Source organism: Neomonachus schauinslandi, chromosome 5 (assembly GCF_002201575.2).
Source record: "Neomonachus schauinslandi chromosome 5, ASM220157v2, whole genome shotgun sequence".
Lineage (NCBI taxonomy): Eukaryota > Metazoa > Chordata > Mammalia > Carnivora > Phocidae > Neomonachus > Neomonachus schauinslandi.
Window position 1 is genome coordinate 145595549 of NC_058407.1, and position 19200 is coordinate 145614748.

The 19200-nt window shown below is 41.9% G+C and overlaps 1 protein-coding gene across 1 annotated transcript in view; it reads left to right on the forward strand.

The window, feature by feature from the left end:
• The window catches only part of ATF7IP2 (activating transcription factor 7 interacting protein 2), a 53584-nt gene extending 43047 nt beyond the window's left edge, over positions 1-10537 (forward strand). The window contains exons 9-10 of the mRNA XM_044915261.1: positions 9454-9539; positions 10124-10537. Coding sequence (XP_044771196.1) covers positions 9454-9539; positions 10124-10537 — 500 coding nt within the window. The remainder of the gene's footprint in view (positions 1-9453; positions 9540-10123) is intronic.
• The last annotated feature ends 8663 nt before the right edge of the window (positions 10538-19200 follow it).

Genomic DNA, 19200 nt, shown 5'->3' on the forward strand with positions numbered 1-19200 from the left:
TAAATACATAAAATCTTAAAAATATATATATAAATGTGAAAAATGATTTGGGAATCTATAATAATTAGTTACTTTTTAACTAAGATTATTAAATCATTTCTAAACTATAGGGTACAAGATTTAAGATACAGTAAAATAAAAGGTATGAATACAGATTCATCAGTGCTTTCGAAAATAAAGCAGACCTCTAAGTTGTGGGGGCCTTCAGTTTGAAATCTAGCAGTTGGACGGATAGATCATGCTAATTCATGCTGCTGACTCATGATAATGTGAGTCTGTTCATCTTGTAGAGTGTCCAGTTCTGAATAAAGGTATAGTTTGTCAGGTCAAACCTGGACTGTTAACCATATTCCCAGGCTTAATGAACGGTATCACCAGCTCACCCAGTTTCCCAAGCTAGACATGAGTCGCTTTTGACTCTTGGATCTGCCTCATTCCACTGTGTAGTCAGTTTTCAAGGCCATCAGTTCTGTCTCCTGAAAAGCTAACGCGTTCAGTCCATATATTTCCTTATTTCAAAATTCCATCACCTTTAGCCTGCTCTACTGCCATAACGTAGTAACCAATGTTTCTACCCTAACTTACTGCTTCTAGTGAGTCTCCCAAGCTGCCGCTAAAACACTACTTCCTGTATATAAACCTGGTTATGTTTTTGTTTTTAGGATAAAATCCAGACTCCTTAGAAAGATAGATAGAATCCTTACTGACTTAGACCCTGAAAACTTTTCTAGCTTATGTTCTACAAATCCCTTACCTGTGCCTTAATAGTTTCTCAGTAGGTAATGCTTCTCCTCTCCTTACCACCTCTGCATGTGCGGTTCTCTTTGCTAGGAATGTTCTCCTCTCTCTGTCTCCGCAGGTGTGTCTGATGACCCCACCCTTCATTCTTTCATATTCACTTTAGACACTTAGGCTGGACTGTTCCTTTCAGGCTCCCCTTACCATTGGTATTTAGTGCACACCTGTATTGTAGCTATATTACATTGCTCTGTCATTGTTTCTTTACATATGTCTTCTGAAAGGACTCAGTTCTTTTCAGTGTCAGCGGCTTTATTAATCTGTAAGTTTCCATCCTTTTAGCACATGCTTAGCACATAGTATACTTTTTCCAAAAAATATTGAATTAATGCAGATTTTCCACTAACGAGTTTTAAAGGAAATATAAGTTTACATACTGTGAATGGGAGTGTAAATCTTTCTGGGAGACCTTTTGTCAACATCAAAAACTTTACAAATATGTAATCCTTTGACCCCAAAATTCTTTGAATAGTTACCTAAAGAAATTAAAATTAAGTATATAGGGAAGTATAAAAATGTTCATCACAGTGCTGTGTGTGAAAAATAAAACTTTGGAAACCCTTAAATTTCTAGAAATAAAGGATCAATTGCACAAATTAGATTTATATGATACAGCAGTATTCAGCCATTAAAAATAGTGTTGTAGAAGTATGTGTGTTGATGTAAATGTGTTAGTAATGTAACGAGAAAAAAGTCATAAATGTATAAGGAGAGAGTAGGATGGAGTAAAGGGCCCAGACTTAACTTTTCTGCCATAAACAACTACAAACTAAGTAAGATGTAATAAAAAAATTTTCAGATATTGCAGTATAGGACTACAGTCCCTGAGAGAAGGGAATGAATGAGATGAGCTGTACAGAGTGCCCAGCTTTCCTCCTAGACTGCGGTGCAGTGGAGGAACTCCCAAGCAGAGAATGGCTGTCTTGCTGAGGTGAGGAAACAAGAGATTCATTCAGAGAGGCTGAGGCAACCGGAATGAAGGGAAAGAGTATAGTGTCAGAAGGAGGGAGCCACTGAGAGAAGGAGCTCCAGGAGGTTAGCATAGAGTCCTCTTCAATTCTTGCTGAAGTATTAAGCCACACATGCATGGAGTAAAACCCCATAAATCTTGGCAAAGAATGACCAAGGAGCTTTATGCTCAGAGGTGGGAAATGTTTCAGTTCTGACCAGCTATAGTGGCAGATTCTTACTGAACATCTGGGTATAAACTCATCTTAGAACAAAGGCAACTGTAGCCTTACCCTAATAAAACCAAAAAACAAGCTTTGAAAGGATTGAGCTGAACTACATACAACTCGATAGCTTATCACACAGCCCACTGTGTTCTGTTAAAAGAAGAGAATGGAATTCAACACACAACCATTTAAAATTTATAATATCCATCATCCAATTTAAAAAAATCACTAGAGATACAGAGACCAAAAAATGGAATCCATAACCAGGAGAAAAATCAGTCAATAGAAACAAACTTAGAAATGACAGAGATGACAGAATTAACAGACAAGGACTTTGAAAGAGCTGATGGAAATATGCTCAAAAGGGCACCCGGCTGGTTCAGTCAGTAAAGCATGCAACTCTTGATCTTGAGGTTGTGAGTTTGAGCCCTGCATTGGGGGCAGAGACTACATAAATAAAATTTAAGAATTAAAAAAAAAGAAATATGCTCAAAGATAAAAAGTGAACAGGAACAAAATAAGAGAAATAAAAGATACAAAATAGAACCAAATTTAAAAAAAAGAAAATACTTAAAGTTCCATGGATGGAATATAATCAGCATATTAGACAATGAAGAAGGAAAACAAATTGGTAAACTGGAAGAAATAGTACCTGACCAAATAGTTTGGAAAGAAACTATCCAAATTAAAGAAGGATTTAAAAGAGAAAAGGAAAAAGGCTGGAAAAAAGGAATCAGACTTTTAATGAACTGTGGGATAACATCAAGTGGTCCAACATACACATATGGTCAGAAGTCTTCTAAATTTAATGAAAAGTACAAACCTACATAATTAAGAACTTCAGTAAATTCCAAGCAGGATAAATACAAAGAAAACCATAGCAAGGTACATTATAATCCATTCCTGAAAACCAATGATAAAAAGAAAAATCTTGGGGCGCCTGGGTGGCTCAGTTGGTTAAGCAACTGCCTTCGGCTCAGGTCATGATCCTGGAGTCCCGGGATCGAGTCCCACATCGGGCTCCCTGCTCAGCGGGGAGTCTGCTTCTCCCTCTGACCCTCCCCCCTCTCATGCTCTCTCTATCTCATTCTCTCTCTCAGATAAATAAATAAAATCTTTAAAAAAAAAAAGAAAAATCTTAAAAGCAAACAGAAAACAAAACAAAACATTTTTTTCTAGAAAAAAATGTTTTCATACCCTAAAATATAGAGAAGAACAAAGAATTCAGTTTTCTCAATTGGAACAATATAAACCAAATGAAAGTCAAAAGACATCATTGAAAGGCTAGGGTAAAAAAAAAAAAATCCTTAACCTAAAATTCTATATCCACCAAGTATCTTTCAAAAGTGAAAGCAAAATTAAGACTTTTTCATATAAAACTTGCTGTCGGCAAACCTTCATTATCAAAAATAGAGGCACCTGGGTGGTACAGTTGGTTGAGCATCCAACTCTTGGCTTCAGCTCAAGTCATGATCTCAGGATCGTGAGATAAGCCCCACGTGGGGCTCCGCGCTTGGCACAAGTCTGCTTGAGATTCTCTATCCCTCTCCCTCTGCCCCTCCCACTCATGCTCTCTCTCTCTATAGAATAAATAAATCTTCAAAAAAATAAAGGAAGTTCTTCAAGCAAAATGAACATGATATCAGATGGAAAGTGGGTCTACATGAAGGAATATAACACCATATTGTAGAGCTTATAACATATAGAAGTTAACATATGACAGCAGTGCTGCGTAAGATGATCAGGGGAATGGACATATGCTGTCGTGAGGGTCTCACATTATATGACTAGTATGTTATTTGAAGACAGACTAATAAGTTATAAAAGATACATATGGTAATGCCTAGAGCAATAATTTTTTTAAGTGGAAGTCTAGCTAATACTAGTGAAGATAAAATGGGATTTTTTTACATAATCCAAGAGAAGTCACAAGAAAATGCAAAGAACAAATGAGACTAATAGAGAACAAAAGACAAGACGGTAGATTTAAACCTTACCATATTGATAATTAGAATACGGTCTAACATTAAAAAGCAGACATTGGGCGCCTGGGTGGCTCAGTTGGTTAAGCGACTGCCTTCGGCTCAGGTCATGATCCTGGAGTCCCGGGATCGAGTCCCGCATCCGGCTCCCTGCTCGGCGAGGAGCCTGCTTCTCTCTCTGACCCTCCCCCCTCTCATGTACTCTCTCTCATTCTCGCTCTCTCAAATAAATAAATAAAATCTTTAAAAAAAAAAAAAAGAAAAAAAGAAAAAAAAAATAAAAAGCAGACATTGTTGGACTGGATAAAAAAAAAAACAAGACCCACCTGCATGATAATTATATGATGCACTTTAAATATAAATATATGCATAGGTTAAAATTAAAAGGATGGAAGAAGACAACTAGGCAAAACCATGCAAATACTAATCATGACAAAGCTGGAGTGACTGTGTTATCGTAAAAACACTTCAAAACAAGGAATATTACCAGAGATAAAGAAGACCGTTTCAAGTGGCCAACAGACACATGAAAAAATGCTCAGCATCACTCAGGATCAGGGGAGTACAAATCAAAACCACAGTGAGATACCATGTCACGCTGGTCAGAATAGCTAAAATTAACAAGTCAGGAAACAACAGATGTTGGTGAGGATGTAGAGAAAGGGGAACCCTCTTACACTGTTGATGGAAATGCAACCCGCTGCAGCCACTCTGGAAAAAAGTTAAAAATATAGCTACCCTACAACCCAGCAATTGCACTACGGGGTATTTATCCAAAGGAAACAAACATAGTGATTCGAAGGGGGCACATGCCCACCAGTGTTCATAGCAGCAATGTCCACAATAGCCAAACTATGGAAAGAGCTCAGATATCTATCGACAGATGAATGGATAAAGAAGATGTGGTATATATATACAATGGAATATTACTCAGCCATCAGAAAGAATGAAATCTTGCCATTTGCAATGACATGGATGGAACTAGAGGGTATTATACTAAGTGAAATAAGTCAGTCAGAGAAAGACAAATACCATATGATTTCACTTTTATGTGGAATTTAAGAAATAAAAACATGAACATAGGAGAAGGGAAGGAAAAATAAAGTAAGAGGAAAATAGGGAGGCAAACCATAAGAGATGCTGAACTCTAGGAAACAAACTGAGAGTTGCTGGAGGGGAGGTGGGTGGGGGGAAGGGATAATTGGGTGATGGGCATTAAGGAGGGCACGTGATGTAATGAGCACTGGGTGTTATATACAACTGATGGATCACTAAATTCTACCTCTGAAATTAATTTTTAAAAAATTTCATAATGATGTCATTTCATCAGGAAGATCCAAGGAAACCTACATGTGTATGCATGTAATTGTAAAATTTCAAAATTCCTGATGCAAAAACTGATAGGATGAAATGATAAATAGAAAAATAAACAATTATAATTGGAGGTTCTATCACTCCGTTCTCAGTAATTCGTAGGGTATGCAGACAGAAACTCAAGTTATAAAACCTGAGCAACACTACCAACCCAACTTAACCTACTTGACATTTGTAGAGTGCTCAGTCCAAGCACAGTAGAGTACACATTCTCATTAAATGCATATGAAACAAGCAGTAAGATAGGTTGGGTTCTGGACTGCAAAACTAGAGTGTGTGTGTGTGTGTGTGTGTGTGTGTGTGTGTGTGTGTGTGTTTAGAGCACAAGCAAACCAGTGGTGGGGAAGGGCAAAAGGAAAGGAAGAGAATTTTAAGCAGGCTCCACAATCAGCACAGATCCTGATGCAGGGCTCGATCTCAGGACCCTGAGATCTCTGATATAGCAGAATTAAATTAGTAATCAGTAACAGAAATAGCTGGAAAATCCCCAGGTATTTGGAGGCTAAACACATTTCTAAATGACCTATGAGCCAAAGCAATCAAAAGGGAAACTTAAAAATATTTTTAACTGAATAAAAATGGAAACACAGCAACATTTGAGGGATGTAGATAAAGCAGTGCTTAGAGGGAAATGACTAGCGTTATATGTTTATAGTAGAAAAAAATAAAAATCTAAAATTAACAATCTAAGCTTCTATCTTAAGGAAAAAAGAACAAATTAAACCCAAAGCAAGTAGATGACACTTTGCTATAGAAGATGTGGGGACGGCAGATAGGCACAAGAAAACATGATCCTCATCATCGTTGCTCACTAGGGAAATGAACACCATAATGAGACACCACAACATAGCTATCAGAATGGCTACAAATGAAAAGAACTGAAAATACACAAAGTGTTGGTAGGATGTGGAGAAAACTGGAATTCTCATGCTTTGGTGGTAGGAATGTAAAATGGTAAAACCACTTTTGAAGTGGCTCAGCATTTCCTCAAAACATTAACTATACCCTTACCATAGGACACGGTCATTCCCGTCTTAGGTATTTACCCAAGAGAATTGAAAACCTGTATCTACACAGACTTCTACACCACTGTTTATGGCAACTTTATTCATAATGGCCCCAAACTGGAAACAGTACAAATGTCCATCAGCCGATAAATGGATAAATTGGTTGTGGCATATCTGTACCGCTAAATATTACTCAACAATAAACATGAACACAATATGGGGTGCCTGGCTGGCTCAGTCAGGGGAACATGTGGCTCTTGATCTCGGGGTCATGAGTTCCAGCCCCACAATGGGCATGGAGCTTACTTTAGAAAAATGAACAGGGGCGCCTGGGTGGCTCAGTCGGTTAAGTGTCTGCCTTCGGCTCAGGTCATGACCAGGGTCCTGGGATCGAGTCCCGCATCAGGCTCCCTGCTCAGCGAGGAGCCTGCTTCTCCCTCTCCCTCTGCCTGCTGCTCCCCCTGCTTGTACTCTGTCAAATAAATAAATAAAATCTTTAAAAAATAATAAAAAAGAATGAACAAAATGTTTTTATGTGCAACAATATGGATGCATCTCAGAAACATTATGCTGGGCCAAAGAATTCTAAATACTGTATGATTTGATTTATATGAAATTCTAGAAAAGTTGAATCTAGTCTTTAGTGACAGTAGACCTGTGGTTTCACGGGGCCAGAGGTGAGAGAGATCCACCGAGGAGGGACACTGAAGGACTTGTGGGCTGATGAAAACATTCTGTGTCTTGATTTTGGTGATGGTTTCACAGGGGTACATTTGTCAAAACTCAGAATCACACATTTAGAATGGGTACATTTTTACTGTATGTAAATTATATCTAGATAGTTCATTTAAAAATCCAAATTTTAAAAACCACTTTTATATGACACATATTTACATGATGACTCTGTGTGTCTACGTGAGCATATACATGCAGCAGAGGATCTGAAAGGTCGAACATCAGAAAGTTAAGTTGAAACCAGAGGCCGCAGTTGTCACCTAGCAGTTGAACAAGCAACCTTAAAATGATGGGGTCCTGGCTAATCCTGCTTTGAACATTCAAAGCCCTGAAGAAATCCTTACTCATTTGTAGACAGATGAGGGTAAAAGCAGAGAGTGCTTATAAGGTGCTGGCGCTGAGGACACACAGGGTATAAACAGGAACTGGTTTCGGACCAAAGTCCTGTGTTGCCTCTTCTTATCATCCTCAAGTTGCATTTCTGTCTTTCCCTATTTTAAGGGCCAGCTGACTTACCACCTTGAGAGAAGCAGTGTTAGTTATAGGGGCTTCTGTTTGTTAGAATGTTTTGTGTGTCATTGACTGGAGGTTATCTGTGTCTGCTCTCCTGTGGTGATGAACCTGCCAGTTACGATCTCAAAGATCTAGCTCTAGTTAAGTAAACCAGTTGGAAAGCCTGTTACAGACTCACTTAAAGTTAAAACCGGAAGATCATTACAACTCAAACAGGTTTTTTACCAGCAGTAAATAAACTGACTAATGAATTAACTTTGAAACACAATGCAGAATCTTGATTATCTTTGTGAGTCAGAAGAAAAATACAAATAAAAGAAATTTTGTTGGGGGAGATTCAGAATTATATTAAACAGTTATATCATTGCACACATAGTAGATCAAGATGGTTTTGATGCTTATTAGATGCATTCAGACTTGTGAAGTTTTTAGCTCCTTGGCCCTACTACTTTCCAACAGGAGGCCCCGTTTCTTACCACCCCCCCAGATAGCCCCTCCCCAGTTGTTTTCAGACCATTCTTATACCTACTTAAACCCTCTTCCTCTCCCTTAGCCCACATTTTCTCTTTTTCCCTTTCCTTTCTTCCCCTCATCATCTCTCTCTCTTCCATTCTCCTGTTTGGCCCTCCTCCTTCCCCTCTCCCTTACCACAGTCCACAATTTAAAGTTGACCCTCAACAACGTGGGGGTTACGGACACCAACCCCACATGCAGTTGAAAATCTGCATATAACTATTAATTCCCCCCAAACTTAACTACTAACAGCCAACTGTTGACCAGAAACCTTACCAATAACCTAAACAGTCCATTAACATCTATTTTGTATGTTATACGTATTATATACTGTTTTCTTACAATAAAGTAAGCTAGAGAAAAAATGTTCTTAATGAGGAAGAAAAAATAGATTTACAGTACTGTCCCGCATTTAGTGAAAAACATCCATGTATAAGTGGACCCGTGCAGTTCAAGCCCGTGTTGTTCAAGGTCAGCTGGATATCTGATTGCCTCGAGGCTAACACACCCTCAGCAGCAGAGATTCCTTTAACCCCCAGACTGCCTGATATTTAGTTTGAATCCCCAGGACTTGCATGTGTCACATATTTATACTGGATTGTAAATGGCTTTGTGTTTGCAAACATCCTATTGACCTAAGAGAGCATAAGGCACCTCTAAGAACGCTGAGCAAGGATCCCTCTCCCGTGTATAATTTTTCCTAGTTCCAGGTGATGTAATGACTTAAGTGTTTATCTTAAGAGGGCATTTTTGTCACATTGAAAGGAAATTCTCTACATTTGGTACCTTTGGGTCTTGAACTTTTTTTTTTTTTTTAATATTTTATTTATTTGACAGAGAGCGACACAGCGAGAGAGGGAACACAAGCAGGGGGAGTGGGAGAGGGAGAAGCAGGCTTCCCGCCGAGCAGGGAGCCCGATGTGGGGCTCGATCCCAGGACCCTGAGATCATGACCTGAGCCGAAGGCAGATGCTTAACGACTGAGCCACCCAGGCGCCCCGAACTTTTTTTTTTTAAGATTTTATTTATTTATTTTGACAGAGCGAGCACACAAGCAGAGGGAGGGGTAGAGAGGGAGGGAGAAGCAGGCTCCCCGCTAAGCAAGGAAGGAGCCTGATACAGCACTTGATCCCAGGACCCTGGGATCATGACCTGAGCTGAAGGCAGACACTTCACGGACTGAGCCACCCAGGTGTCCTAGGTCTTGAACTTTTATCAAAAGTTTATCATCTTATTTTACAGTTTTATAATTTTAGTTCATATTTAATTACCACCTAAGATGTAAACTAGTTTTGCTTAAAGGCTATGGAATTGATTATTGCAGTTAAATTTTACTTCTCAAACCTGTGTTCACAGAAAGTTCAGCATCCTCTGTTGAGTCACCTACAAACGCTGCTTTGATCTCAAAAGAGACAACCCCAGTGGCACAAAATGCAGCCCAGGTATGGATCAGAAATGCTCTGTCAAAGGATATGCATTCTCAATTAAGTGGAAGTACCCATTGTACTTACACAGAAACACTGGGGTCACATTTCAGCTTGTACTTTTAAAAAATGTGGTATTGTGCATCTGCTTATTTATGGAATCAAAATAATTTAATTGACTTTCCCAGAAACTCTGGAGGTTAAATATATATATTTTTTTACCCAACAAAAGATTTTTAAGAGTAGTAGCCATTGTTGATGAAGGTGGAGGGAAATGAATGCTCTTGTACACTCACACTTTTCATGCAAATCAGCAAAATGTTTGGGGACACAATTTGGAAATGAGATGGAATATTTATCCAGAGTGTCTGGGACCTAATCCATTCTGGATTAGTGATATTCCAGAGTGTAGAAATCTTAATGCCAAAAGAAGCTTATGCTTAAAAAGACTGGATCCAGCCCCACATATTCCTGAAACATCCTTTTGTTCTTAAAATTTCGATAAATGGATTAAAGAACCGGAAGTTTATTTAGAACTGCAGTTGAGCACTTTAATCAAACCTGCCAGTCCAGCTTGCTAAACTTTATAAATGTCTTTCTAGGTTCTTGAGTCCTTTGAACACTTGCCACCTCTCCCAGAGCCACCACCACTACTACCTGAACTGGTAGACAAAATCCGAGATACACTTCCTCCCCAGAAGCCTGAGCTCAAAGTGAAACGGGTGCTGAGACCCAGGGGCATTGCCCTGACTTGGAACATCACCAAAATCAATCCCAAGTGCGCTCCCGTGGAAAGCTATCACCTCTTCCTCTGCCATGAGAACCCTAACAATAAGTTGATTTGGAAGAAAATTGGAGAAATTAAAGCTTTGCCACTCCCAATGGCCTGTACTTTATCTCAATTTTTAGCTTCCAACAAATACTATTTTACTGTCCAATCAAAAGACATTTTTGGGCGATATGGACCATTTTGTGACATAAAATCTATCCCTGGGTTTTCTGAAAACCTTACCTAAAAGAAAAGTCTTGAGTAATTATATATTGTATGGCACTGTTTTTTTTCATATTTGAGTTGTTGGTTTACAATGTTCTCTAACACTGTTTGCCATCTTAAAGGGCCAGTTGAGATTGTGAACCCTTTGTATAGGGACAGTCCTCTTCCCTATGTTCTAAGAGGCCTCTCGTTTCATGAATTTGTGATTTGCGTTCAGTAAGTACTCCAGCGGCTATGTTCTACAGCCTACACTCTGGCGGACCCACGTCGCTGAGCAGTGCTGTGCACAGTGCCACTGCTGACTGGGGGCTGCTGCGCACTTCCATCCGGAGCCCTCGCGTGGAAGCCGCCACCGTTCCCTCTGCTGGCAATCCACGCTTGGTGGTCAGTGCAGGTCGGTGAAAAATCCGCTTTTTAGGAGGCAGGCTCATCCCGGGGGTGCATCTCACCAAGATCTTACGTAAATAAGTGTCTTCTCATTCTGTTCAAAATCTAAGGGCTATTAATTTGCCCGCTCCCTTATTTTTCTTTTTTGGCTATTCAGTTACTTGGGGAAAGAGTCTGGAGGTTTTCCCTAAATCTGTTTGTATATTTATATTTAGATATGTAATAAAATTAGTTAAACATTGTGTGCTATGTACACAAAACGTAGAGTCTCTCTTATAAAAGCATTATCCAACCCACTGTTTCTGCTCCAGAAAATGGAGTTGTCTGCCTTAGGCTTAAGGCTTTCATTTGTTGATTCTTTGGTGCTACTCTCTGTTCATCGCCCAGCTGCCATGGTTCCTCAGAGGAACCCTGAAGGACCCCGAGAGAGGAGTCCCGGGCACACCCCTGTCTGAGGGGCACTGAAGTGAAGCTGTGGCTAGCACAAGTCGCCCAAGAAGCTCAACGAGCGGGCACACTGGATAAGCGTGAGTTAGGGCCCAGTGCGATGCTGAGAAAACAAACGTAACTATTAGTGTGAAGAACAGTCTGCCCGCCAGAGGCGTTCTTTCCTGGTACGTGATGAATGTTCAGTCCTAGACGCTCTGAGATTTCAAAAAGTGAGGAATGGTTTTCTTTGGCATTTTATGAATGTCTTCACATCTTTGGTCATATATAAAGTTTTATTTTTCAGTCTCCTGTGTCTTTTTTTTTTTTTTTAAGATTTTATTTATTTGACAGAGAGAGAGACAGCGAGAGAGGGAACACAAGCAGGGGGAGTGGGAGAGGGAGAAGCAGGCTTCCTGCGGAGCAGGGAGCCCGATGCGGGGCTCAATCCCAGGACGCTGGGATAATGACCTGAGCCGAAGGCAGACGCTTAACGACTGAGCCACCCAGGCGCCCCTGTCTCCTGTGTCTTTACCTTCTAAAACATTACTACTGGAAAAGTCAGATTTGGAACTGAATTTGAGGAGATGAGCTGCCCTCTGTGAGACCCGGTTTCAGGCTCAGAGCAATGGTGAGCATCCTGCAGCACAGGACAGGGGCTTCATTTAGGGACCATTACACCCTTGGGGGGGGTACGCAGACTAGACATTCATGTACAAGCCAAGCGAAGCCCAAAGACTGAACACCATAAGCAAGATTTAGGTGTGCATCACCAAAGTGAAACTGCATCCCCAACCAGCACATCTTCTGGAATGTTGGTGGCTGCACAGGGCTTAAGCAAGAGCTTTCAAAATAATAGGATGAGTGAGGAAGGCTGATAGTAAGCATCTTAGGGCTAGTGACTCAAGAAGCATTAATGTTTCTTGCCTTTTGGAAAGTGCAAGATTCTCAACTGTTATCCATGGCACCAGAAGAGACACAGCCTAAGGACAAGAAAGATCTAGTACACAGTACAGAGGGAAATGGATGCCCTGATTTTAGGCAGAAAGGGTGAAAGCAAAGAGGTCTTCCTGTGCCTACTGTTTCTCAGTGGCCTTCAGCTCAACACGATCCTTATGCCCGAGCAGCATATTTGGATTTCCTTCATGGATAGAAATATCAGGTAGTTGCATCTCTCCCCCAACAGAAATCTCCTACGAGGCCAAAAGATAGGAACTGATGGAATTGGATTTTAGGGCTGCATTATTGGCTTTTTTTTTTTTAATTCAATTTTACTCCACCCTCTGGATTTGTGGTAATGGGTAATATGTAAAAGTGTCAATTTCTGAATTTCTGTCACCTCAGCCTCTGTAAAGATTGCAGGAAGTTGATTCAATAAGGCTGATCTCAAGGGACACAGCTATAGATGCTGTTACCAATCACTGGGGCAAGGACCCATGCCAAAGTTCTTTTCCTTTTTTCGATGGAGGGAAATAACGTCTGATCTGTGAAGATAATATTTCTATACTCAAGACTTACAGTTAAGACTATTTCCAGCCCAATTCTATTCCCCTGGATTTGGGGGGAGTCTAGTGTGTGCAGTTGGACGGGTTGAATGGAATGGACTTAGGCAAGATAACACAAGAGGCAGAGGATACTTGATTTTTGCAATATAATAGAGTTTTAACTCTTTGGATGCAAGGGAATACTCAGTTTGGGGGAAGGAGTACCTAATGGTAGGAGCGATCTGTGTGACTGGTGTCCAGAGTGCCTTGAAGAAAGGTACAGATACAGCACGGGGTGGAAGCCACACATGGGGGTAATTACTCGGGGTCATGGGGTATTTTCTGGCCTGTCTGCAAATGAACCTGATCATCACAGCTTGAGGTCAGCTCCCGTTGGGCAAACTATGCTTCTCTCTCCATGAAAAAGAAATTGTTCCAAGAGAGGGACACCCATCTCTTGCTCACCCATCTCTTGCTCACAGATGGGGACCCACAAGTGGCAAGCAGAGATATTTGGGTAATTCAGCAGTAGGATATGGGACTTTGTTTCAGCCAAATGGGCTCTGTATAAAACCAGTTTGGTAAATTTATGGGCAGGGGTTATTCCTCTGAGCAAAACAGAGGCCAGGCATGGGTAGGCTGGGTTATAGCCCAAGACGGAGAAATTCTTAGCAGTTGTGCCAAGAGGTTTATGACATGGGAAAGGTTTGGGACATGAAGCTCAGCCAACCCAAAATTGTTTTCACCAATTCATTAAATTTTCCCAGTGAAATATTCATGTATTCATTCATCAAGGAATTATTGAAAATCTGCCATATGCCAGACACCAGGCCAGGGGCTAACATGGAGAACAAGAATAGATACTGTACCAGGGCGCCTGCCTGGCTCAGTCAGTTGGGTGTCTGCCTTCGGCTCAGGTCATGGCCTCAGGGTCCTGGGATTGAGCCCTGCATCGGGCTCCCTGCTCAGCAGGGAGTCTGCTGCTCCCTCTCTCTTAATGCCCCTCCTCTCAGCTCATGCTCCCTCCCTCTCTCTCGCTCGCTCTCGCTTGCCCTCACTCTCAAATAAATAATAAAATCTTAAAAAAAAAAAAAAAAAAAAAGTAGATACTGTCCCTGCCTTTTTGGAACTGACCTAAGGACATTAACAAGTAAAAAAAAACACACAGGATTTTCAGAGAGCGACACAATGTGATCCACGAGGAAACTGAGCAGGGAGATATGGTGGAGCATGATGGTGAGGCTATGTGAGATAGGCCTGTCATGGAGAGCTTCTTGGAGGGGGAGGCACTTAGGCCTGAAGGATGAGAAGGGGCAAGACATAAGGATGTCAGCTGGAAGGGTTCGTGCCAGGTCAAGGGGTTTAACCCACACTCAAGAAAGTCCTCTAAAGGAACAGGATTTGGGTCTAAGAGGGGACCCCATGGGCCAATGAAATGCAGTGCATGATTCTTAGTGGATCCTGGATTTAGAAAAACAGCTCTAGAGGACATTGTTTGGACAACTGGCGAAGTCTCAACTATAGACTATATAGATAATAGTTTTGTGTCCATGTTAAAGATGGACATTTAACTCCATGCCTTGATGTCTGCAATTAACAAATGGTTTAAAATATTTACACACACACAGGAAGGTCAAAGCAAATATGACCGCAATGTTAACAGCTGGTGAATCTAAGTGGAAAGTGTATGGCTGTCATGTTATTCTTGTAACATTTGTAGGTTGAAAATTTCAAAATAAAAAGTTGGGGGACAAAACAATGGGTCATTGAACTCTTCCAGTCCATGGAGAGTCTGGAAATTCTGATTTAGCTGAGATCTGCAAAACAGGTAGAGCTCACCAGGTTAAGAGCACAGAGAAGAACATTTGCAAGAGGCAGGTGGTTCAGGATAGTTCAGGGAGGCCTACAGAGGTTGGCAGGAGCTAGACCATGGACAGCCAACTGTAGAGGACCTCGGTCTCATGCAGCACGGCCTTGCCTCCCCGCCATCGAGAGGGACAGTCTGTCTCTCCATCTCCTTGACTCTGGGCAGGTCTAGGACTGCTTTGACCAATGGAACACAGCAGAAGCGATACTAGGGCACCTCTCGGAGCTGGCCTGGCAGTGTCTACTTCCTGCTTCTTGGAAGCCAGCCACTGTCTAAAAAGTGCAACGACCCCAAGATCACCTTGTTGCAAGAAGCCCATTCAGGAGACCTTTGAGGACAAGATGTCACATGGTGGCAGAGGGGAGGCCCATGAGTGAGGAAGCCATCTTTGAAGCAGACCCTGGGTTTCAAACGCCCCAGCTGAAGTCATGGGAATCAGACAAACAGTTCAGCTGAGCCCCACTCAAATTCCTGACCCATAGTACAGCAAAACAAAAGCTATCTAAGCCTCTAAATTTGGGGCTTGTTTATGAGGCAGCAGCAAGACCTGGGACACCGTTAGACACTCGTAGTCCATGTTAGGAAGTTGGGTCATTATTGTATATAATGCTGCTATAAACACAGGGGTGCATGTATCCCTTTGAATTAGTGTTTGTATTTTGGGGGTAAATACCCAGTAGTGCGACTACTGGATCCTAGGTCATTCTATTTTTAACTTTTTGAGGAACCTCCATACTATCGCAGTATTATTTACAATAGCCGAACTATGGAAACAGCCCAAGTGTCCATCGACTGATGAATGGATAAAGAAGAGGTGGTACAGATATATAGTGGAATATTATTCAGCCATAAAAAGGAATGGAATCTTGCCATTTGCAATGACATGGATGGAGCTAGAGAGTAGAGTGCTAAGAGAAATAAATCATCCTGAGAAAGACAAATACCATATGATTTCACTCACGTGCAATTTAAGAAACAAGTGAGCAAAGGGAAAAAAAAAAAGACAAATCAAGAAACAGACTCTTCACTATAGAGAACAAACTGATGGTTACTGGAGGGGAGGGGGTGGTGGGATGGGTGATGGGGACGAAGAAGGACACTTGTGATGAGCACTGTGTGATGTACGGAACTGTTGAATCACTATATTGTACACCTGAAACTAATAAACATTGTATGTTAACTATACCGGAATTAAAATAAAAACTTAAAAAAGCTGGGTCATTATCTTGGGAGTCATGGAGAGCCAATGAAGATTTCAATCAAGATGGTAATAGGATAAGACAAGGTTGAGGAGATCTCTCTGTTTGCCGTGTAGAAACTAAACTGGAGAATGGGTGAGGGTGGTGGGTAGACCAGGGAACCAGGGTGACTAATTACAAGTCTATTGCAATGGTCAGAACAAGAGGACAGCAGCTGGGCTGGGGTCGTGGAAGTGATGTCCAGGGGCAGGAGAATCAAGAATGCTTTCCAGGGAAACTTTGATGCATATACCAGGCAGATCTCAGGATCCAGTTACTCTGCCCTGAGGCCAGTAAGGAGGGCAGAATAAATGTGCACACAGTCCTTCCTCCAAGAAGAATAACTTGGCAGAGGAAGATGTCGAATGACCATGAAAGAAATCACTGGAATCGTTCTCTTCTTTGGGGAGTATCTGATTTTAAAAAAAGAACTTTTACTGGACCAAACCAAATGTTTTGGTTCATAATTGAGATTTTAGTTGAATATAGAGATGTATCTATCCCAGGTCAAGAGCCAAATGTCGAGGGCATTGACAGGTTTGCATTTCACCTCCTATATTCAAGGTCACAAATTTCTTCCCTATAAAAGGCCGGAGCGAACGATTTGGAAAATTGGCCACCAGGTGGCAGTATGCCTTTTCCCCACCTTTCTGAAATTGACATTAAACCTTTTTGTCCTTTTCGTGTTGAAGCTATTGTCACAACACTACAAAATAATATATTTGAAATATGGTACCAGTGTGGCAAGTTTTTTACCTAATATCTTAGATACATGGTCATATCTACCTGAAACTAATATAACATTGTATGTTAACTATACCGGAATTAAAATAAAAACTTAAAAAAGAAAAGCTGGGTCACTGCCTCCCAGACCTCCACATTGATTCTGAAGGGGTTCAGAACAAGTCTCCCCAAAAATGCGCCCCTTTGCCATGTCGATTATTTTGAGCTGAAGGCAATCCAGACCCAGCAGGCTCAAGAAAAACTTTTACCTCTTCCTTAAACTACCTAGAAGGATTTAGATACGGGGCCTGGCCCAGAAAGAAAGCTATTACCAAGAGATAGCTTTTTAATCTGAACGACCTATCTGTACAGCAAGTAAGACATCTAATTACCAAACATTTGCTCTTCTTGTCCTGTGAGTCACCCTCCTCCGTTTTGAAGCCCCAGGACCCTATCTCATTCCTTAGCTCAAGATGACATGTGAGGCTCAGTTGCCTGGGTTGTCCTTGGGTCTCCTTGTCTTTGTGGGGGTCCAGTATGTATTCATTAAATTTGTTTTTCTCCTGTTCATCTGTCCTATGTTCATTTGATTATTGGGCCAGTCAAAAAAACAAAACAAAACAAGAACAAACCTAGAAGGACAGAGGAAAAATGCTTTCTTTCTGGCAATTTTCAATTGATTTCGATTTTGAACTTGATTCACAAATTATAACTGGAATTGTCACAGAAGTCAGTAGGCTTTTCAAAAGCCCTTCCCTGACCGTTCTCGATTTCAGAGCTTCAGTTCCACCTAGAAATGAAGCCCTTGCAGGTGGATTTTATCATCTTTCCTCCCCTCGTCCTTCTTCCACCCCCTTGTCACGTTAGCGTTGATTGACATAGATTAAAATCAATTACTTTAAGCTGAACCCAACACAAGGGGAAGAAGACTCATCTCGGTAAGATTCAAAAGCAACGTTCTCTATGTTGTCTGCCATGAAAATGTGAAGCTTTTCGGGTGGACTCAGTTGAATGTGGCAGATGAATTGCACAGCCCTGACTCCCATTATCATCCCCACCTCAGCTCTGCCCCATTCCCACGACAAAAAAAAAAGCAAAGCTTTCCAGAACTTTGCAGCAGCATGCAGATACAGATAACGAGAGAGACCTTCAGAGTTGTCAAGCAGAGCAGAACTTAAGGAGCAGGGGGATCTGAGAGAGAGAGACCTACAGTGGCTCACACAATTGTGGGGTCTATAAGGGAAGGCTCAGAAGGGGGCAAAGATAAGATGCACCTGCTTCAGGGAATAAACACCAACAGGGTGTTTATTAATAACACCAACAGGCTCCTCGCGGAGCCTAGGAGGGTCTAAGAAAGAAAGGTTGATTGGTCTGGCTTGCGTTACATGCCACAGGACGCCTGATTGACCTGCCCATCAGATTGCCCACAGGGAGGGAGAGATGATTCTCCAAAAGGAATCTAGGGTGTTGATACCAAAGCAAGGGGGACTACAAATTAGCCACCAAAAAAAAGCAATAAATATCCACATGGTTAATAGGTATGTCGACAATCAGCGGACCACGTGTAGGAGAAGAGATTTTCTTTCTTTTTTTTTAATTTCTCAGTTTTGGTCAGACTACCCTGAAGTCCCGCCACCATCCTTCCATCCGAATCCCTGAGAGCTTGCTAAGATGGCAGATTCCTGGGCCCCAGGCCTTGGAGGGACGGACTCGAAAAGCCTAGGGTGCAGCCGAAGAATCTGCAGCTCAGCACATCCTCCCCACTACCCCCAGGGAATTCCAAGGTAGCAAGGCTGCAGATCCTTTAAGAAACCCTTTTCTCCCACCAGCAATTATAAAGACTTTTTCACATACAAGGATACAAACATTAGGCCAAACTGCGGGCGCCATCTGGCCAATCTCACATTTTGCCCCATCTTGCCCCCTGGGCCTCTCTGCCTCCCTTGCCAGAAAACCAGCCAAGCAAGATGGAGGCTGGAAGGCAAGGCTGAGTCATCATCCTTCAATAGATATTCTGGTTAGTGTCAACTCACCCAGGGGTGGGGAGGCCTTGCTACGCATATGGAGCAGGCAACTCTTTGGAGCTCCGAGGTCTGTGGTTCATGCCGAAGGCTCCAGATCCCTGCTTGGTGCTCCCAGCAGCCCGCGGCTCCCATTAATCCCCTGGGAAGCTTCCACTCCCTGGTGCCTCTCCTCCCAGAAGGTCCCATCTCCATGGTCAACTCAGCCACCACCTCCTCCAGGAAGCCCCTTCTGATTCATTCAGTCCGGCTCTTCGGGGGCTCTGCCCACTCTGGAGACTTCAGCACTTCTTTGAACCACCCAATTTTTTAATTGTGGTGAAAAATAAAACATAGGAGATCCACCTCCTTAAAGTTTTGAGTGTCCGCTATCCTTCACCATAAGCTCGCTGGTGTGCAGGAGATCTCTAGAACATTTTCAAAGCTGCATGAGCGGAAGTCTGTACCCCTGAACCCCAGGTCCCCCTCTCCCTTCCCCCCCGCCCGGCTGCTGGCAACCCACATTCTACTTTCTGTTCCTCTGAGTCCTTGAGGTCAAG